The 23,016-nt window shown below is 31.2% G+C and overlaps 2 protein-coding genes and 1 long non-coding RNA gene across 3 annotated transcripts; 1 reads left to right on the forward strand and 2 right to left on the reverse strand.

The window, feature by feature from the left end:
* On the forward strand, nucleotides 1-3,051 carry LOC107861299. Its single transcript, XR_001671784.2, has 6 exons — nucleotides 1-98; nucleotides 645-713; nucleotides 791-905; nucleotides 1,749-1,873; nucleotides 2,556-2,682; nucleotides 2,778-3,051. It is a non-coding gene; the product is annotated as an uncharacterized LOC107861299 (long non-coding RNA).
* An 8,149-nt stretch (nucleotides 3,052-11,200) lies between these two features.
* LOC107861298 lies at nucleotides 11,201-11,995 on the reverse strand. Its single transcript, XM_016706641.2, has one exon. It carries the CDS (start codon nucleotides 11,993-11,995, stop codon nucleotides 11,201-11,203), a length of 795 nt encoding a protein of 264 aa, XP_016562127.1.
* A 6,004-nt stretch (nucleotides 11,996-17,999) lies between these two features.
* On the reverse strand, nucleotides 18,000-19,354 carry LOC107861297. The gene has a single exon (XM_016706640.2). The coding sequence runs from the start codon at nucleotides 18,923-18,925 to the stop codon at nucleotides 18,110-18,112; it is 816 nt and encodes a 271-aa protein (XP_016562126.1). The 5' UTR covers nucleotides 18,926-19,354; the 3' UTR covers nucleotides 18,000-18,109.
* Between the last annotated feature and the right edge of the window lie 3,662 nt (nucleotides 19,355-23,016).

Raw genomic sequence — 23,016 nt, forward strand, 5'->3', positions numbered from 1 at the left:
AAAATTTACAGCAGCCAAAACTTTCTACAAACCTCCGATTACTTCCCTGTTTTAAAGTTCAATTATTTCGAATTGCAGCAGAAAATGGTCATTTTTAGGTAATAAATCTCTGCTATTCAAATTTTCAGGTCATAATTTTTGTTAAATTGTTGATGTGTAGGGTTTCGATTTGTGCAAAATTTCTTTCACCTTTTTGTTCGATTGTTAATAATTGTTGATTTGTGGGTAGCTATTGTTTTCAATTTATTTGAATAATTGGTATTATAGTCTAAGTACTTCCCTGTAAACCAAGAGTTTTAAGCAAAGAGTACATAAGTGGCCCAAATAGTTGGATTACATAGGATCTTAAGATTTTAATGAGGTCCTATTCAAATCAATGTCGGAAGCCGTTTTTGATTTTAGTTATCTTATATATTTCTAATTTTACCTTGCGGTGCTGATTGCTTCCCATGACTATGCAACCTTAAAGTGCATATTGCAAATCTAGCAGCCATGAACGGAAATAATTTGCATGTTTTACTAGTTCATTGATATATTCAAGTGACAGTTTTGCATTATCAGTCTGTAATATCGCATGAATATGTCTAAAGAATTTGATTATAACAATTGGCGTGAAAATCTCATAATCGTTTTTCTGTGTCCAGGAAATAAAGTTCGAACCAGTTGTCATGTGTGATAATATTGACAAGAAATTCACTTTTCAATCAAGCTAGGTATGTCCAAATCACACCATAATGTGTATAGTACGCCAGTATACACTTCTTAAGATGATTCTTTGTTTTTTTTTCAGTGAAGCTTGAAGAGGTGATATAATATGCTTTCAAAAATTTCTAACGGCTGAAAGTCAACAACAATTTCGTTATTCCGATGTTTCTTCTTTCCTGGAGTATGTTCACGATCGTCAGGTATGTTATGTGGTTTGTTGTTGTTGTATTGTATTGTTTCATTTGCTGTTTTTTATTTAAAAAAAAAATCAAAAAAATCGGCCACAAGTGGTTGTTGGTATTGTGTTCATTTAAGAAAATAAATGTTTTTGAAAAGAAATTTTCCTCTCTATTATTTTCCTACTGTTCAATTTCTTTGTTTCCTTAGGGTTTTTTGGTCTGCTAATAGTATTGAGAGATCTTTATTTGTTGATTGTTGGTATTGTGTTCATTTTTAGTTTTTGGTGTAATAAAATTGAAAATAGTTTCTTTCTTCATTAGATATCCTCTTATATCATCTGTAGGGTATTAGTTAATAGCTTAAGTTTGTTCAGTTACGAACCTTTTCTGGTTGTGAAAAATAGGTGCTAACATGAAAATTCACTTGCTCCACTCTATGAGAATTTCTCTCCTCTTTGTCATATATTACTTTTGAAAGTGTGCTGAATAGGAAAATTAAATTATATGGAATGAGAATCACACTTTATGAAATCCTTGCTAAGATTCAAAGCTTATGTATAAGTGCATTACGTATGTATAAGTGCATTACGAATACTTTTTGATTTATAAAGTCATAATAAAAGAAATTTGATGTTGTGGAATAGGAGGGTTGAGAGTTCGTGTTGAAGAAATGTCAAGAATCATTCAATACCTTTCACTGTAATGTGGAAGTATATTGAACCAAAGAGACAAGATTTGCTATTCCAATGAATCATAGTTTACTTAGAATGATTCTTACGTGTTAGCTTCTTTTTATGCCTATGGCATCAAATACAAGTTTTAAATTTATATCTACTCATCTCCTTTGTTTGCTTGAAATTACAGGTTAACTTATTATTGACTAAATGGATGAATGATTTGGAGAAGATATTTTACAATAATATTGTTGCTGAATATTCTGCCATGATTCTTGAAGCTAAACAGGATGAGTTCCAAAATGTAGTAGGGAGGTAAAGTATCTAAATTTGGGATTAAGCTTCCGCTGCAAGATCTACAGAGCAACTGTTTTGTACTGTTTGTCTTGATATTTTACTTAATCTAGTTTCAAAATGCTTTATTCTATTTTGAAAATGACATCATTTTGGAGCTTACTTATTAAACCACTGAGCACATCAAAAGTTAGGCCTTGAGAATATCATATTAGCTTTCTTTATCATATAGCTGGATAATATGATCTTTGAAGATCTTAGAGATAAGTTTTTTGTTGGTCACCTGTATCTTTTAGTTAAATATAGAGTTCTAGTAAGGTCTGCATACGCTTTATCCTCCCACACCTCACTATGTGGGAATACACTGGGTACGTTGTTGTTATGTTGAGACTCTTTATGGCCCTTAAAGTTTTGATATATTTTCTTTTTCTTTTTCGATAATTGGGTGATTTCGAGTATAATTTTATCAATCACATCTAACCTTTATACTATTAGTTTTAAAGGAGTCACTAGAAATGAAGTTAAAGATGACAAAAAAATGAATCAAACGGCTAGCACATGTTTGAAGCAAAAAACAAAGCAACTCCCCTTCTAAATAAGAACCTGAGTTCTCTTACTCTTTTCATTTCTTTCATTGTTCTGCAAACACTCTGCGCTCTCCTTCTTTTCAGATCTGTTGTGTATTTTTTTTTTTTTTTTGTAGTTAATCTATTGCTTATCAATGATTGCTGCCCTCAATAGTTTATGTTGCTCGACATGCGCTGCATTGCAATCCTTTTTGAAACGAGATGTTGGAGCTGCATATTGATCTTTTCAGATTCTCAGCTACTGTGAGTACAACAAAATTTAGCCATTGTAATTCCTGTGTTCTTTTCCTCAAATTTTTTTCAATATATTTATATTTTTGTAATTGTTTTTGTACCAGATATTATGCTAAATTAAGTTGCTGGTTAGCTATCACATAGAGGCAGATCACAAGTTAAAGGTGATTTACAAGTATTCAAGTTCTCATAGAGATGTTGCACTAAAACCTCCAGTCATTTTTCGGTTGGCTTTTCATGAATACATTAGTAGTGAATTGCCTACTTTCAACTTAGATTCTTTTTAGCCTTTAGTATATTTTGGAATTACCATATATCTGGTACTTAAATTTTTTGCATTCCATTATACAACCATTATTGTAGTATCTTTTGTGAATATTCAAGGCGTGAAACTTATATTTTGTTAGTAAATCATTGTAAACTTTGATTATTATAACAATGGTTTGTATATTAAGTGAGTGAATTAGTGAATGTGTATCAACTAAATGTATTGGTACCAACATTTGTGAGAAATAATTATATTTCAAAAAAAAAAATTGTGTAATTTAGCCACGGTTTGAACCGTGCCTAACATATTAGATGAATTGATTATGTCTTAAAGTAGACACGATTTTCGTGTGGCTATTTAAAAATTTTAAATATATATTTTTTATTTAACTCAAATTTACTAATGGGAGAACCGTGGCTATTCACACACTAAATCGTGGCTAACGAAATGTTACCACAGAGGCTAAAATCGTGGCTAATTTCGTTGCCACGCCCCTTATGTGCATGCTAGTGACCATGGCTAATGAAGCGTCGCTAAGACTACTTAGCCACGGTTTGAGTATCATTTAGCCACGATTTTGACCGTGGATAAACAACGTATTTTTTGTAGTGGATCATTGGTGGGAATCTATCAATCAAGAACTTAATCTCCAATTTGAATTGAGTTGATGTCGATCTTGAGTTGTTTTGCTATTGCATTTAGCAATTCTTTACAGTTGTATTTGCATCATACATAATTTCATCTATAGCAAAATCTTTAGGTCTACCTGTAAATATAATACAGAAATATTAAGTAACTAATACTCAATAATCGGTAACAATATGTAATTAAAAAATTTAGATTTTAAAATTCACAAAACATACACATCAAAAAAATAAAAAAAATGATAAACATATGAAATTTGATAATTTCAACATATTTTAATACTGTCAAACCATACACATCAATAAAATTAAAAAATAAAAAGATTACTAAAACAATAAATATAATATCATAATAGATCACTGGATGTAATATAATTGAATGAAAACATTTGACAACCAATAATCATACACCTATAAATTGATTGAACAACATTTTTTTGTGACTTTCCACCACGTTCTCATGAATAATCAACATGTCAACATCACATAATTAAAAACAAATATAAAAAATAATATTAACTTTTTCTCTGAATATCTTTTTCTTAATCAATAATTAGATAATATATATTTCAGAAAGAAAAAGAAAAAGAATTAATGCAAAATATCAAAGTTAATAACCAAGATATACCCGAGGCATCCCATCTTCCTCCATGATATATCATGATTGAGTACAAATTAGCACAATTCATATTTATGTGTCTCGTATTTTTATTTTTGCGGACTATTGAACGTTTTTTCTCAATAAAAATATTCAAACGTTGTATGAAACAACAACAACTTGTGGAAGTTTTTTATTGAAATAATAATTTCTTATAGGAAAAAAAATGAATGTATATGAAGGTGAAAAAAAAATTGAATTGTTTAAAAATGGAGAAAAAATGGTTAAAGAGAGAACAGTGGTGTGACTGGTATCTATTAGTTACTATTAACTATATTTAAGGAAGGAATATTGTTATTTAAGTTTATCTATATTTAAGGAAGGAATATTGCATTCTAATTATATTAAATCTGTATTTTCCTTTTTTGTAATGATTTTGATATGTTTTTTTTTTAAAACAAAAAATATATAAAATAATTTTTTTTATTTTTTTTTAAAATGAAACTTGCTATAACTTGAAAACTAAAAAGAGTTGCTATAACTTGCAATAAATAATCTAATAAGTTTATTTAGTTAATTTTCCCCTAAAAAAATTGTCTAGATTGTCAAGGGGCCGGATCGGGCTTAAAAAATTGTGTACTAATCGGTCTAAAACCAATTGTTTATTGAATTTTACTATTTTGGCTTAAATGTTGTGTTTCTAACCGAATTTAAAATAAGTAGGACTAATTAAACAGTCTTAAGGGTCATTTTGCATTGCAGGGCTTAAGAATGTTTTGAACTTTCATGAAACAAATGAGGCAACCGTGAAAAATAAGAAATACAACCGTAGGCTAAGATGGAGATATTGCGACACTGGTAAGCAAATGTTGAATAAGAGATACTAGATTGCCTTCAACCTAATGTATTCCTTCAGCAATTGATCATCTTTTCTTATTGTGGTTCAGTGTATTCTAATTGGATTAACAGTTCATGTCTCTGTAATATTGTTGAGGTTATGTAACTATATAAATTGCTTTGTTTTGCAATCACTTGGGGGATTGCCACTGTTAAAGTCACTTTAATTAATTGAGTTTACGAGAATGGGGTATTGATGATCACTTCTATAGAAGTTATGACAATGAGGTGTATCACACATTCCTAAGGTTAGAGAACCTGATGATTTTTGGTATGTGTGGTCTAAAAGAGTGGTTTAGACTGATAAGTGGTGACTTTCCCTGTCTTTCTCTTCTAGTAATAAGAAGATGCCCCAAACTTGTTGCCCTTAAATGACTTTCCTATTTGTATTCTCTCAAAATTTTAGAAATAAGTGGTTGTGAGAAAATTTCATCTTTCGGCAAAGAAAAGCTTTCATCTTCTCTCGAAAATCTGAGCATAACAGAATGCCAAAATTGAAAGAGAAATATTGCAAGCCTGATGCTAGTGGTTTGTTTCAAACAGCTCATGTACCTTTTATACTAATTGATCTTGTGAAGATATGAGTGAAGGATGAAGAAGACAAAATGTTAGTGCAAAAGCTAGATTGGTATGCACTTCTTACTCTTAGGTATTATTTTTTTGTCTTTCTTGTAATCTTATTCTTTTTTCTTCCTTTTTCTAAATAGCTCCTTGAATGATTTTTCTCAGTCCTAAATTATGACACACTGAACAGTTCAGTATTGGGAAGAATTCTAGAATTTATTCTTCCCAAAGAATGTGAATGGCAAATATATCCTAATTGATTCTCAAATTTACCTTTATTGGATATCATTCCTAATAGTTCTTTAACAATTTAGATGCAGCTTATGAAGATACAAAGGCAAATACACTCATTTTGATGTAGTTCTCCATTCCGAGACATGGAAGTTAATTTCAAGTTGGACGCTGAATATTTGTATTGGATATCTTGATTTAATCTTACTTTTTGTTAGGTTCAAGTTCAATCATGCTTCCTAAAGCTCGCTCATTTATTTGGGAACATTTTGTGGTGGTTCAACACAATTAATTATTTTAGTTTTGATTTTTTATTTGTTTCCTTCTTCTTTTCCTCTCCCTGAAAGCAAACTTGCAACTTTAATTTTGATTTTTTTCATTGTCAAGAATCTAAAATTTATCGACGTCAATCAATTAAAAGTTTGATTAATTCTTCATAGTGTGACTTTGAGATTTGAGATTGCACCTTATGATAAGTTTTTATCCAAAAAATTATCATCATCTAATTTTTTTTTCAATTTTCCTCTTTCATTAACCTCTATCTTCTTTTTACTGATTCTAATTTCTCTTCTCATAATACCTTTTTTTACTCTTAAAAAAGTGAACATTCTAAATTGCATATTTGAAAATTATAATAATTTTTTTTTTAAATACGAAAAAGAAGAAAGAGAACGAAAAAGATTCGAAGAACAAAAAAAAAAGGGTAAAAGTTTGTAGAAGAAGAAGAAGGGAGGAGGGTTTGGTGGGGATCAAAGGAAAAAAGGGGGTTGGAGAAGATGGAAGGGAGTGAGGTGTTTTGAAGAAGATGAAATGATGGCGGGAGGGGGGGGGGGGGGGGGAGAAGATATATAAGGTAGAGTAAGAGGTGTTTTTAATTTTAATTTTTATTATAAAATAATTAAATTAGTAGGACCACCCCCTTTTTTTTCTCTTTTTTTTTATTAAAAAAAATGCACTTTAATTTTTTTTTTGTCATGTCAGACATTAAGGTGGATATTTGATTCATGTAAAAGTTATTTAAGAGTATTTAAATATGCATAAAGTTAAAGTGCTAAAGTTTAGAGTTTTTTTAATTCATTTTCTCAAAATAATGCCAGTTTAAATTAGAAAAAATTACATATATACACAAGATAGCATTGACCAACTTAAAATGGTCAAACATAATTAGAAAACTTGCTTAAGTTAACTGTGGACATGATTAATATTTTATAAACTTTCTAATCTTTTTCAAAAATACAAACCAACCCACACTCCTGTTCTCTCCAAATCAACTGTCTCTCTCCCCTCTCTATCTCGACTATTTCTCTCAAACTTCTCCCAATCAACAGTTCTGTAAATTAATCCGTTCAATCTCCGGCGACTTCAACCTCCTGGTAATAAATAGTTGGGGTTCGGGTTCCTTTTGGACTTTCAACCGTCAATCGACATCTCAACATTGCTCTTCGACGACAACAACTTCGAGTTCTTCATCGTCCCTTTTCTTCTTTCACAGGTAAAAAATTTAGGGTTTTTCAGTTATTAAGAAAAAAAGGAACTTGAGTCAACTTCTCTTCTAGTATTGGTTAACAATTTCAATATTTGTTGCTTTAATTTGAAATGCGGTCTGATTTCTGGTATTTCTTCATTTCTCTTTTCGGAGTGAAATATAATTTTTTATTATTTGTTGCGTTTTTTGAAGTTTGATTTTTGTTGTTCGTGTTGCGCCCGTTGCTGAGTTGATTTGTTCTTGTTCTTGGTAAAAATGATGATATTGTTACAGTTCCATTGAACAAAATCATGCTACTATTTTTTCCTGCAACAAATTAACCTTCCGATGCAAAAGATTTACCATATGATGTTTGATGCGAAAGATTAACCATCTGATGCAATAGATTTACCATAGGATTAAATAATGATGATGACAATAATAATAATAATTATTATTATTAGATTATTTTTTTCTTTTAGTCTATGTATTTTTATTTGTTTTTGTTTAATAAAAAATTTATGTTTGATCGAATTTGACGTTTTAATTCTTATTTAATTTTTCATTCTTTCTATTTCTTCTTCTCAACAAACATGTTGACGATTGGACGTAAGGAATAATTTTGAATCCAGTAGCAATAACAAGAGTTGAAACATATTGGTTATCTGTTGGATTTATGACAGGAGTTGTGTTGTGTTGTTCCAAACAAAATACTCATCTGTTGTAAACAGATTAGTTATCTGTTGGAACAGATAACTCATCTGTTGCAACAGATTACCCATAGGTTCGATTTATGTTACGGACATTATAGAACCATAAACATGAATTCAGAATATGAGTCTTCTGTGGCAACAGATTACTCATCCGATGCAATAGATGAGTGATTTATTTAAATTTTAGGCTCTTATGTTGGATTCATGATCGGGTTCTATCCATCGTTGAAAAACAATAGTAGCTGTGTACCCAGATGACAAATTCGACTAAAAATCAAAATTTTACTTACCAAGGTCACCTATGAAGTAATGTCGAAGTGGAAAGTGACGTAGGAAATAAAATTTCACCTAAAAAATTGGTCAAGTAACAACAGTAATGGTAAAAACAACAATGGTCAACAAGAAGAGAATGAAGATGATAATGAAGTAGAAGATGATGATAATGAAGAAAAAGATGTTGAATAAAGCAGCAACAACAATGAACAACAAAAATCGTGAAGAGAGAGAAAATAACAACGGATGAGAAGAGAGAGAAACACGTTTTTTTTCCTCCGTTTTCTGTTATATTAACTTAATTTGGATCAAAGTGTAAATTCAAAATCTTGTGGGTTATTTTCAAACTTTCCCAACTTTTTTAATCCATAATAAAATAATTGTCATCTACACTCAATTATTAAGACTTGAATCACATACACCATATTTTCAAACTTTTTGGTCACTTTTAATTCAAAGCCCCAAGAGTTTATATAAGAAGATGATGAGCCTCCCTAAACAAGAAGTACCCAACTACCCTTTGTATATTTATGAGAAGTATAGCATTGTTATTTCACCAGCATATCCAATACAAATTTGATTTATCTATGAAATCTATAGTTTTTAAAAAATAGTTAATTTTTTTCAAATATTTACATAGAAAAATCTCTTTTTCTTGATTAAAATCTTTGATCAATTGAAAAGGGAGTGGGGTGTTTTGCCAGTCCTAAAACAACCGTCATTTGCTCCTTTTTAAGTCCGATATTTTCTCCATTATTATTGCACTCCCTATTGTACGCCTAAAATCAAGCTACGTGATTTGGGAGGTTTCAAATTTGTCAGATATCAAGCATTAACTGAACAAAGTGATTAACTTCATCACCTTATTCATTTAATTTTGAGGTTTGTTTATTTTATTTTCAACTTTTTTCAAATAAAAAATTATTCTAATTTTTTCTGTAATCCAACTGCATACAACAAAAACATCCATGGAACTCCGACATCCCTGCCATCGTTTTCGACTAACCTTCCGGCAACAGCTTGCCACTTCGCCACCAAATACATCGACAGAGTTATGGTAGAAGCCGAAAACGGCCGTTCATTCGCCATCGAAGTCGATGCCCCTACACTCCAAACTGATTTCCGAGGATATGCTCTTCTCCGTCGTGACGAAAATCGATGTATATTTGTTGTTGGAGTATAAATCTCATATTTGTTGTTTGTATTTCATAAACGATGTCTAACTATCATACATAATGGTAATGTATTATATCATCTCATACAATAGCATTTAAGGTCATACAGATGTTGTTACTTCAGTCCTCATACATTACTAAGTAATGTATGAGGACGTGGTTAAATTTTGTTATTTGTTCAATTCAATCCTCATACATTACTAATTAATGTACGAGTATGTGGTTGATATCTGTTGTTTGTTCATTTTTATACATATCAAATTGTGTATAAGAAAGCATTATTCTTAAGTTAGCATGAGTTGTTCAATTAATAATTCACGTAACTATAATATAATACATAAAATGAATATGTATAAGATTACCATACTAATGTATAGATTAACATATGTATATTCAAGAACTTATATTATTTTTTAAAAAATTGAAAGTAACTTGATGCAGTTTGATTTTTGATATTATACATATTAAGTTATGTATATTCTTTAACATAATACAGTTTGAAACCTCACTAATGTCAACATTATATATTAAATTAATTACACTATACGTAAAACTGTTATATATAAGGTCAATGTAACCTATAATATTTTCTACATACATACATATCACCTCACCCGATGCAATTTGAGTTTTAAACCTTATACACATAAAAATAATGATTTGTAAGAAATAATGTTTTTTTTAAACTTTTTTTTAAAAATAATTGCATATAAGAGGTCGTATTATGTATTATACATAGATATTCATGATTTTTTTTTAAATTTTTGAATGTATTAAATTATTTTCAATTTGAACTACTGTAACTAATTTTAAGATATCACTAATCAATAAATTAATAATTTTTATTAATTAAGGTGATTGATTTAAGGTGTCCTATTTACTTTCATTAAATATAGGTGTATGATTTAATCAATAAATTAAATAATTAAGGTAACTAATTTAATTTCCTTAAATATAGGAAAAATGGTTTATCTTATACATTTCATTAATGTATAAGATGCGGTCGACATGTATATGTACTTTTGCAATTCAAGGAGAGCGCGACATGTATATGTACTTTTGCAAATCAGGAAGAGAGAAAAGGAATCTGGAATACAAATGTATTTAATTTCATTAAAAAGAAATCATCAAAAGGAGTATGGGGTACAATGTATTTAATTTCATTTAAAAAAATCATCAATATCTGTGTATAATACATCATACGACCTCTTATATGTAATTGTTTTTAAAAAACTTCAAAAAAACATTATTTCTTACAAATCATTATTTTTGATGTGTATAAGGTCTAAAAATCAAATTGCATCAAGTAAGGTGATATATATGTATGTAGAAAACGTTATAGGTTACATTGACCTTATACGCATTCGAATGAACGCAGAAATGAAAAATCACTCCATAAAGCACATTTACGAGGGGGGAAATAGAGAATAAAATGGATAGGAGCTTTTCGAGGAGATACGAGGGTAAAGCTACAACCTTAAAACAAAAAAGCTTGGTCCATTACTACATTAAGAAGCTGATTTTTGAACCTCAGCTTTCAACATAGTACACATCAATATGAATGATATTCAAAGCCCATGATGACTATAGCTTCCTGAAATTGGTGTATATTCATTCACTTGAAATTTGTATATATTTCTAGCATAACTACAAAACTGCTTATATATAATATACAGTGTTTGGAATAACAGCTGCCGGATTAGCAGGAGGAAATATTTAGGAGCGAGCTTCTAGATCTAATCAGACTCCTAAATGTTGCTTCCAATCCATTTTCAAAGCTGTCAAGGTAAGCCTCGAAAGTTTCCAAGCTCATGTTTTCTTCTTGGCATTCAGATTCTATTCTTTCTTTATGTACCAATCTTGAAAGCAATGACCATTTTGATGGCTTAGGCTTCAAAAGTGGAACGCGCAAGAAGGACGAGAGCATTTGGAAAGTTGAAAGGCATACTGCATTAGCTTCTTTTAGTGCTCTAATCACAGATACTGTATCTTGATCTGCATCTAGCAAGGCCGGCACTGCAGTCTCTTGATCCATTTGCTTCAGGGTCGAGACTGATCTTTTGGCGTCCCTCTTGATCTTCTTGCTGAAAGAGGTAAATCTTACAACGTTGTCATCTGTAGTTGAATCTCCTTTTCTCCTTCTGAGAGATGATCGAAGATCTCTTACATTTTCTTTACATTGTGAGACAAGTTCCCGCATTGTGGCACAAACATCAAGAAGCCTCACCGATTTATCCAATAAATCGTCAAGACATTTTGCATTTAGACTCTGAGAGAGGGCTCGAAGGGTTTGTGGCAAGTTGAGAAGATCGTCTATGCACTCGTACAATTTCTCCAAACCGATTAAACCATTGCTCACAGCTGCTGGTGCAACTGATACTTCCAATGATCTGAGCTTGTTGAGCTCCTCTTCAACCCTCTGGTTGGTAGGGTGTGATTTCCCGGGCAAACTGATTGATCGAACGTGATTAGGTTTTGAAGAAAGAGCATCCATTTCTTATGTTTTTTTTTCTCTCTGATTAGGGGATATCTCAGACTGGTGATGGCCTTGAAGCATATCAGAGTTGGTATTTATAGGTAGAATACATGCATAGGAGGAGATAAGGTGAGCAATGACCTAATAAAATCAGCATGTGATTGCACTGTTGGATCTTTTTGGAACTGGTAAACCTGCTACACATTTGGCCAACAAAAGGTTCTACTGATTACTTTAATTAGTCCTCTTAGTTATGGGATGAACGTGGGGCATCTAATAATCATGTGGGTGTTTAAATGATTTGATCCTTTGTGTCTCATAAAATGGTGTCAATACTGTTAACAATAACATTTTATTTGATTGAAAATGCAACAACTTCAAGAATCCTGCTTTATTTGTTTAGTTAGTTTTTGTCATGTAGTAATAGGTGGCCTGATGAGGTTGTCTCTTCATGAAAACTTAATCAATTCAATTACAGAATATTAGATAGTTGAGATATAAATGATTTAGTGAGTAGTGGGAATATACTAAGGTTTAAATTCAAAATGCACGACTGGACTTTATTTTATGGAACTGTGCACGTATGGAAGTATTTTTATTAGTATTTTTTTAAAATTATACTCTTCAATTTTAGAGAATAAATCTAAACAATAAAAGTGAAATTATTTCTAATTAGAAACAAATTAAGAATCTCGCAGTACGAAAAAAATTAGCTCTCCCTTGTAGGTTCCAACTCAGTCTAAATTTTCTAAAATTAAGTTTTCTCCAATTGATTCATAGATTAGTTAGTAATTTCTGGGGAACGTACAATTTGTTTTACAACATTGCTTACGTTCATAAGAAATGGAATGGGTAACGAAGGAGAATAACAGTAGTTAAGAGGGATTAAGAAAGTGATTTTTGAAATTGGAAGTAATGTAATAGGAGTAATATTTAGAATCATTACATAAAAAGATGTACATTAACAGATTAACCAAACGAAGAAGGAAACAATCAAATTATTTAGAGTTATGAGAAAAAAAAAAGGGAAAAACAAAAAACAGTAGAAATTTGTAGCATTTCAAAAATCCGAAGATTCAACTTTAAAAGACTCGATACAATATTGTTTTGATATATTTCGTTTGTTGATGATTGAAACTTTAACCACTCTCCGATATTTTTACCAACATAAAGACTATATGTCACATGTTTTCACATTTTTGAATATTGAAATATTTTACAATAGACGGGATAGTCAATATTTTATATAATTTAGGACAAAATGAGTAAATTAAACATGAAATACTAAAGTTTTATACAGCTTCAAAAATTACAAATAAAAATATTGATCGACTTAGTTGCCCTTCATGAGTAAATAACAAACCATATAAAATCATAATTACAATTAATTATTAAATATTTCACTATTTTCTTATATTCATTGTTTGACCTTTTTGTTTAACGCAAAATTATTTACCACAGGAAAACTAAAACTGTTATTACAAATTTACACACTAACTTTTTAAAAAACTTCACTATTTCATTGTATTAATTAATTGACATTTTAATTAATAAAGAATTTTTAGTAGTTGATTGTATGATGACATTAAGAATACATTAAATCTTCTTTTCAAGTTTCATGTTATTATATCCCAAGTTTAATACATTACGAAAATCAGTAAGTGATCTAGAAATACATTAAGCATCATTTTTAGGTCTTTCAATTAATACCAAATTTTATAATTTTGTTGTATAACACATAAGAATGTATTACACCTTCTATTTCAAAATTTTTAAGTTTTTCTTAATATCAAATATACAATTAAATTAAAACATTATTATTTACACCCTTTTAATTAATAAAATTCCATTATTTCTCAATATGGTCATTCATATTAGTAATGCGGTAAATCCATATTAAGTCTTTATTTTAGTTTTAATTTCAAGTTAGCAACATTAGAATTTAACCTAATATTTTAGAACTTTAAATTAAACTACTCAAATCATCGTAAATCATTGTACGTGCCAATAAAATTTTTGACAACATGAATCAATGCAGTATATTGAAACAAATGGTTAATATACATCTTCTAGCTATTTCCAATTTCACTTCTTTCAATTTTTACTATTTCGAATCTCACTTCTTTAAATTTTTTTTCATGGAGTAATCCAACATATCCTTATATTTGTTTCATTCAAACAATGTGATGTTGGTATCATATCAAAAAGTAATATTAACCACTTAACTTCAATTTTTTGGTCGCACGATGTACCTTACTACACTAGGAAATGTACATTAGGAATTACAATTCTACTCCATTGTTTTTTTTGTTTAAACACAACGTACATGAATTACAATTCTACTCCCTAATTTTTTTGTTTAAACACATAAATTAGGAGATATAAAAAGTATCTCCTTGTATGCTGTGAATTTAGGTTTGTTGTGATGGTACGAACATTTTCATCCCATCAATCTCCATCCTCAATCTCTACCCTCAAGCTTCTCAACTTCTCACATTTCGAAAACCTCTTTAGTTTCATAGACCGAGTATCAGTATAACACAAAAAAAATGTCAAACATTTTCAAAAAGAAATGTCAACATTTTCAAATAGGAATAACAAATCTTATATTCCAACCAACCACATATACTCAAAGAAACTACCTGTGCCATGAGGTGAGTTCATGTGGTGAGATTATGATACTGAACACTCTTTTAACAGACCAATCTATCCATTTCAAATACATGACCAGTTGGAAAATAAAGAATAATAGGTAAAACATTTATTTAAATGTGGAGGGTGTGAATAATAGCTAAACAACAAAATTGGACCACGCTTGTGTTACAATAAAAATCTTTGACACCGAAAATAAATAATTTGAGGCAAGAAAAATATATTGCAACAATCAATTTATTGATTTTAATGCGAGTGTTACAATCTCTGTGAATCCTCTGATTCGCCTTTTCAAATATAAATTCAGGGCTTAAAGCTTGATCTTGAATTTAAACTTGATTTGTTGATTTGAGGGACTTGATCCTAACTTGTGCTTGAATTCAAGAGCTTTTGAGCTTGTTCTTGAATATTGCGATCTTGATCTTGAATCTTGATGAATTTGATTTGGATTGCATCGCCCACAGCTTGTTTTATTGTGCAAGTTTTTTAGATTGATTCCCACAGTAGAATATGTTTTTGCTATCTCAAAACCCAGTTCTTCCAATTGTCCAATATGTTGTTGAAGAATTACCTCCGTCTCATTATTTTTCAGCAATCATTGTCACAAAAAGATGGAAGATAAATATTTTTGCAACCAACTGATGCAACTTTGAACTCCGAATAGTAATTATTAATTTACATCCTACCTTAAAAAGGTGCATAGAACTTGTCCCAATCTTCTTTTTTTCACTCCAAAAATCATCCAATAGCACAAAAACATTTTTTCTCGGAGTTAGTGTGGATTGTAGCAATTCTAGTTCCATCAGCTTGCATTTTTTTTTTTTTTGAGATAGACTCAAATACTGATCTTGTAACTTTGACCACATCAAATTCTCCGGACACAAAAACCATAACCTCAAATGATATTTTTTCACTACTTGATAGGAAATTGAGCAAATGTTATTTTACCAATACCACCCATACCGATAATGCAAATAACAGATACTTTCTTCGTCTATTTTTATTTATTTATTTTTTTATTTTAAAAATTTAATAATACTTGTTCAATTTATAAAATTAATAGATAATTTATTTATTTTTATTCATTTCACTCTTTTTATTAAATACAATACATCATATTTATTGCATTTTTTAAAACAAAATATTTATTATATTTAAAAGGTGATATAGTAAAATCGCCCTCACTATTTATTATTTTTTAAGATATATACCAAGTCAAAAATAAACAAATATTTATCAACCAAGAGTACAATATTAGAGAGATCATTTCTAGGACTTCCTTCTTTTGGTACATTCTCCAATGACCAATCGTGAGTGCTTCATCTACTGAACTGGAAAAACCATTACAACATTGCTTCCTTCCAACGTGTTTAGATACTTGTAGTTTTACCAAATCAATCACAGAAGAATTGTTATCTCTGAAACAAGATCTTGTAATTCTTCACAAGTCCATTAACTTCACGTTATATATACTTTAAAATAGCTAGAACTCCTGCAAAAGAATGACATAAAAATCAATATATGCAATAGGAAATAAAAATAAACAAGACAACAAACATAATATTTCATGTATATAAACGGAGCTGAAATTTCTGTGTCAGAACACAAAACTGACACACATGCAGAGTAATAGTGGAATAAATCCATATTCTAGCTTTCTAGCCATATTCAATGATTCTTTTTTCTTCTACATTTGACATTGTATTTGTTTCTTATGTTAGCAATAATTTATTTTCAGTTTTAACCAAATTAGAGATGGATGTTCAATAATTTTTTTTTTTAACTCTTGTGTTATTAAATTTGATAAATATTTTACCTCTTATGGTACATTGACGTATGGAGTCTCACTTTTTTTAAAATTATTATTATTGTTATTAATATTAATTAATTAATTAACACGGATTGAATAATATTAATCTATTCCATAAGAGAAAATATTTTTTAAAGTTGAATGAAACTTGTACACTAGCGTCTAAGTCTATTTATTTTAGATCGAACTTCAAAGTTGGTCAATAGGATGAACTTTAAAGTTCAAAAACCAACTTGTGAGTTTTGTTTAGTAGGAAAAAAACTAAGAGACCTTTCCTCTTAAAAGAATAATAGAGGTAGTGTAAATTAAAATTAATCCATTTGGATTTGTGTGGTAAAATAAACTTTCAAGCAAGAGGTTTGAGTATTATTCACAAAAGATTACTCACAATAGTCCCCACTTGCATTGCTTAGCACCAAAGGGGACCCTCATGCTAAATGTTCGTCATAGAATTTAAACAACTTGCTAAGAGTGACTAACGAGTTGATTTAAAACAACCTCAGATAGGATACCTATAATATCAGTAGGAGCTTTCATCAGTTTTTAACATCTCACCTCTTTAACCTAGATTATTACAACATGAACATCTTAAAAGAGACCAAACTAAAGGGTGCTCTATTTACTAGGACTAGTTGTAACAGACGGAATACTGCACTTATTGAGAGAATGTGATTAGATTTTGAAAAAGTGGCCATGGTATTTGTTGTTTTTCTTGCTTGAAATAAGGACAAATCTTGTGATGAACAGTCATTTAATACTTTAGGCATAGGATAGAAAAAGACAAGAGTTCTGTTCCATTATTAAATAATTGGTGTGCGCCTAGCTTGTTAGCCTGATAGATTACAGATTCCATAATTGCACCACAGGCCCACCGCTAACAAGGAAACTTACTACATATTTCTGAATCTGATTGTTACCTGAGATACTTCAGATGAAGTTTAAGACGCGTAATGACAGTTTTTAACGTTACATAGTTGTGCACGCATGGGTCTTTGATTTTTCTTTTTCTGACTTCCCATGATTCAACTTCCATATTCTTGAAGTAACTGGAGTAGCTCGTAAAGTTGAGACCAGGAGGTTATGGGTTCAAGCCTCGAAAACAATCCTAAATGCAAGGTAAGGCTGCATACAATACACCCTTGTGGTGTGGCCCTTTTCCGGACCTTGCGCATAGCGGAAGCTTTAGTGCACCGGGCTACCCGTTTTTAAGTCTTGAAGTATCCTCTGAACGTTTTAAGATAGAATTGTCTGCAAATTACTAGTTGGTGCCAGAAATGGGGTACCATGTAGTTGCTAATAAACTTATTGAATCAATTCACAAGATACACTGAAAATCTGTTACTAGAAAATGCATCTTTTGTAAGACATCTTGTTTGAAAATCCGAGTTCTAGGAAGTTTTAGTATTTTGTTCGCAAACTTGGAACTCCGTGTCTTCTAAGTTTTAACCTTGACATTCATATTAAAACTGATTCTTTTTATTTTTTGTTTCTAGATTGCTGTTTCTTAGGTAGGGGGAGAAAAAAGTTAGATTAGCCAGAAAGATAGGAATATACACGAAGTTTTAAGTATAATCTTTCAATTTGTGTATTATATACTTCCAAGTATAAGTACAAAATTGTCCACGTACAGAAAATGGTGAACTATACAGTTAATAGAGTAGGAACAAAGATTAGCAGGAGAGAACATTCAGGAGCAAGCTTCTTGATCTAATAAGGCTCCTAAAAGTTCCTTCCAATTCCATTTCAATGCTGTCAAGTTGAACTTCAACAGTTTTCAATTTTGTCTCTAAGATCGCGCTGTTTCCTAGGCCTTCACGTTCTGTTCTTCCGTTTTTTATCAATTTTGACACCAATGACCATTTTGGCTGCTTTGGCTTCAAAAGTGGCACAGACAAGAAGGACAAGATCATTTGGAAAATCAAAATACAAACTGCATTGGCTTCCCTTAGTGCTCTAATCACAGCTATTGTCTCCTGATCTGCTTCCAGGAATGCTGTGGCAGGAGTCTCACCATCCACTTGCTTCAAGGACAAGACTAATCTTTTGGCATCCTTCTTCATTTTCTTGCTGAAAGTTGTGAATCTAGCAATTTCAGCATCTGCATTTGAATCTCCTTTTCTTCTTCTGAGTGAGGATTCAAGAGCTCTTACATTTTCCTTATACTGAGAGACAAATTCCCTAGAAGTGCCACACACATCAAGAATCTTAACCGATTTTTCGAGTAACTCCTCAAACCATTTCGCATGTTGGTGATGGGAGAGTATCTGAAGAGTTTGAGTCGAGTTAAGAAGATCATCCATACACTTCTGTAACTCCTCCAACCCGAGCAAACTGTTACAGATTGTCTCCGCTGTTGGCGCAATTGATATCTCCAATGCGTTGAGCTTATTGAGCACCTTTTCAACTCTCTGAGTTGTCGGATGTGATCTGACAGGCAAACTGATTGATCGAAAGGGCCTGGTTTTTGAACAAGGCAGAGCAGCCATTGCTTTTTGAGTTCTTGAGAGACTATATTTGGTGAGCAATGAGCATCAACCAAGGACATTTATATAGGTCGATGGGCACAAAAAGGGGGACGCCGAGCATGTGATTGTTATGTGGCCATGTGGGTATGCCTTTAAATTTGGTAAATGACACGCTTTTAGCAAACAAAGGCTCTAATTAATTGCCCTTTCATTAGCCTTAGAGCTAAGTGACTTTGCTTTCATATGGGGCTTCAGTTACAGGTCAGCTCCCTCCTGGCTGCCGAGAGTTGTGCCACTACTACCGGGATGACAATTAATAATATGCTTACCGTGTGGCTCCCTGATGCTGTGTCAAATATCATTGAGCCAATATTCAATTTGACACACAGATGACGCGTCGACTCGAGAACTTCTATCGTGTTCAATAATAAATGGTTGAAGTGTAGATAAATGTGGTGCTAATTAAGGCGTATAATGAAAGGAAGTGGTATTATTAATAAATAGCTGTGCACGAATGGCTTGTTCTTCTAATGTTCCCTGCCATCCACAGGTAACATGAGGTGGAGCCTTATACAACACGTTTTTGTTAATGCCAAATATAGTTTAATCTTGCACCAAACATTTCCCCCCCTCAGTTTCAGTTAGAGTAGACAAGTCTCAGAGGTTATTGGTGGAGGATATACAATGCTAGAGGTCGGTACTGGGCAGCTTTTATTTCCTTCTCTCTATTGGCTTGCTTTTACCCCAATTGATCTTATGAATTGAATCGACTTTTTTGTCCAGCTGTTCTATTTCAAATTCAGTAAAAGATGTCAAGTAATTAGTCATTAACTTGCTAAAAAATTCCTCTTACATTCTATTATTTCCATTAACCTAGTTGACCTGTCATATTTGTGCAACAAAATCCAATCATCTGCTATTTATTTAATCCACAATCATTCTAGACTAAATACTAGTCACTGTTCCATTTTGTGAAATATTCACGATTTAATTCTAAATTTACTTTTTATAATTGTATCCCATATGATGATGGATTCCTAGCGTGTAATTTCTTCTTAATAATTTAATTTCATATAATTAAAGACATTTTGATAATGGTTTATTTGTATCACTCACAAAAAATTATGAAATAACACCTATTTTAAAACCCCCAATAAAAAGGGGGAAGAATAGATCAGCATTTCTCTAATCAAACAGAATCTCTCGAGATTTCACTAATCACTAAAGAGATCAAGTGGTTAAAAGGATAGAGACGAACATGTTTAGTTTAATTAGGTGTGCACGAGTGGCTTATTGTTTCTATCGAGAGACTCCTGATATGTGATTAAATAAAGGGGATGCTTAAATGCACCTAAATTCTTACAATCCAATTTTACTGATGGTCATACTCATGATATTCAATTATAGGTTGAATCGGATACTCCCTCCGTTTCGTTTTAGTTGGTCCTCTTACTAAAAATATTTGTTTCAGTTTAGTTGTCTCTTTGATGAAATCAAGAGGATTTTATTATGTTCTTCCAATATTATCCTTAATATTAAATGACTAAGCAAAGTGTATTTACTCAAATTTATATTTTCAAAGCATAATTAATAATTGGAAGGCAAGGATAACTCCGGATCAAGTAACTCTACAAAATACCATCATCAGATCTCCTAGCAATTGTAAGAATAAGGTACCTTTATTATTAGGTTTATTGTATTACGTACTTTGATAAATCACGAGGAGTTGCAATTCATGGGTTGAATTCGTTGTTGGCTAGAATATCATGTACTTGAAACATCACTCCTATATATGTGAAGGGAACAGCAAAGTAATTTGCTTGTTATTTCCAAGTGAAATTCCGTGGATTTAGCCAAAGTAATGTTTAAGTTGCCAGTTCATGATGATGTTTAGGTTCCGTTCATCACCGAGAGAGAGAGAGAGAGAGAGAGGCAGAGTAGTGGTGAATGTTTAAGTTGCCGCCCACACTTTTACGATGTCCTAGTACACTGCCAACAGAAAGGTTTGATAGTAACAACGTGACAGTGGAACGCCGCAAAGGTGAAAGTTTCAAAATGAAGAATGAAAATGTTGAAGCACGAGTCAGTTCTACATGTTGGATGTCGAACTTTTCGATTTTGTCAAGTTAAACACCGTGACTTCTACCGAAGGTATTGATGGCATGGGACGAAAGCAACAGGTAAGACTCTGATGCGTCATCACAATGGTGATCTTATATGATGGGAAAAAACCATTTTGTGCTATATAAAACAGTTTTCATGCCTGGAAACTACTGAAGTATACTTGATAAGATCTAACTCTATGTGGGCTTAACAAAGGTGTTGTAAATGATAGCATATTAGGTTCTTCGCTTTTGGCTAGGCACCTAGGTTAAACATGCCCCGGATGGGTGGGTGCTTTATCAATAGATGTTTTGACCATATGTTTGTTACCGACAGCGAGTGAGAGTGTGTTTGTTTTTCAATTTTTTATGTTTGGTTGGCTTAAATATTTTAAAAAATATTTTTTAAATCAACTTATTTTTCTCAAATCTAAAATGATTTTCATTCAAAAAATAAGAGAAACGTTATCCAAAACTCTCTTTCAAACTCACCCTCAAGTTGAAATGCTCGTACAACTATCAAAATCACCCACCCTTACGCCGACCCCTGCCCCCACCCCCTACAACCTCCATTCAATAAAAATATTTTTTTTTTTACATCATCCTCTACCCCAAAACCCAAACCCCTACCCCCTCCAAAAAAAATATTTAATTTTTTTCAAAAAAATTTAAATTTTTTTCTTACCCCACCTCATTATTCGACCCCCACTCCTACCACCACCATCCCAACCCCCAACCCCCTCCAAAAAAAAAATTATATTTTTTAAATTTCAATTTTTCTCTACTCCACCCTCACTCCCCTACCCCGACCCCCATCCTCTACTACCCCCTCCCCTATCCTCACCAATTTTTTAAATTTGTTTTTTTAAAAAGAATTCAAATTTCTTTCTTAACCCACCCCTGCCACCTATTTGGACCACCCACATCCCCCCCCCCCCCCCCCCCTCACCCCCCTTCCCCAAAAAAAAAAGTTAATTTTTTAAATTTATTTTTAAAAAAAGTTTCAAAACTTTTTTCTTATCCCGTCCTTATTACTCTATTCGTTCTCAATGTTTTTGTTAAATATATATAAATGCCTTTTGAAAATATATACCCACCAAGAATATAAGTAAGAAATAACTTATTTTTCTAAAAAATATTTTCCTCCTCCATATTAAACATGCCCTAAAAAAAAGTATTTTTCGAATCAAAAGTTATTTTTCTAAAATGTATTTCTACTCTTTAGCTAAACACTAAAGTGTATTTTCTGAAAAATATTTTTTTAGACACCAACCAAACACTAGAAAATATTTTTCGAAAAATATTTTCCACTCACCAACTAAACATAAGAAAATAAATAAGAAACCAACTTGTTTTTCAGGAAAACATTTTCCTTCGTACCAAAACCCTAAATTCTGTTTCTTTCAACGCCAAGCAAGGCAATAGTGAAAGTTCCAAAATGAAGGTTGACATTGTCCAAAAGGCTCGCACAGGGGTGATTTAAGGGTAAGACTAGTAAAACGTTTGCTTTAGGCCTCAAAAAATTTGAGACTCCAAAAATTTTAATAGTAAATTTTATGATTTCAATCTTGCTTGAAATAATAATGAAGGTTGTGAAATATATCTAAAAGTATTATCTAAAAAATAATAAAGGAAGATAAAATCATCTAATTTTTATCAAAAATATTTTAGAACTTTAAATTAAACAATTCAAACTTCATATTGATAAATAAAACTTTAACAATAACATCTAAGTTAATATATTGTAAATAAATATCTAACATCTTATTCTATAAAACTAATCCTTACTTTTATTAATAATCATATTAATATGTGAAGTTAAAGATCATGTGTCTTTTAAAAATACTACACTCAGAAAATAATTAATATGCAAGAATAAAAAAAGATAACTTTAAATTATTAAGTATTATTTTTATATGTATATTTATATATTTAAGGTCTCTTAACTAAATTTATTGAGACGCCTCTAGGCTCACAATTTGAAATCGGTTGATTCGAAGAAATTGCTTG

Source organism: Capsicum annuum, chromosome 2, assembly GCF_002878395.1.
Source record: "Capsicum annuum cultivar UCD-10X-F1 chromosome 2, UCD10Xv1.1, whole genome shotgun sequence".
In the NCBI taxonomy this organism is placed as follows: domain Eukaryota; kingdom Viridiplantae; phylum Streptophyta; class Magnoliopsida; order Solanales; family Solanaceae; genus Capsicum; species Capsicum annuum.

What these genes read in the sequence shown, in the direction of transcription:
- LOC107861298 (XM_016706641.2), bottom strand. Translation starts at nt 11,995, where the DNA reads ATGGATGCTCTTTCTTCAAAACCTAATCACGTTCGATCAATCAGTTTG.
- LOC107861297 (XM_016706640.2), bottom strand. Translation starts at nt 18,925, where the DNA reads ATGGCTGCTCTGCCTTGTTCAAAAACCAGGCCCTTTCGATCAATCAGT.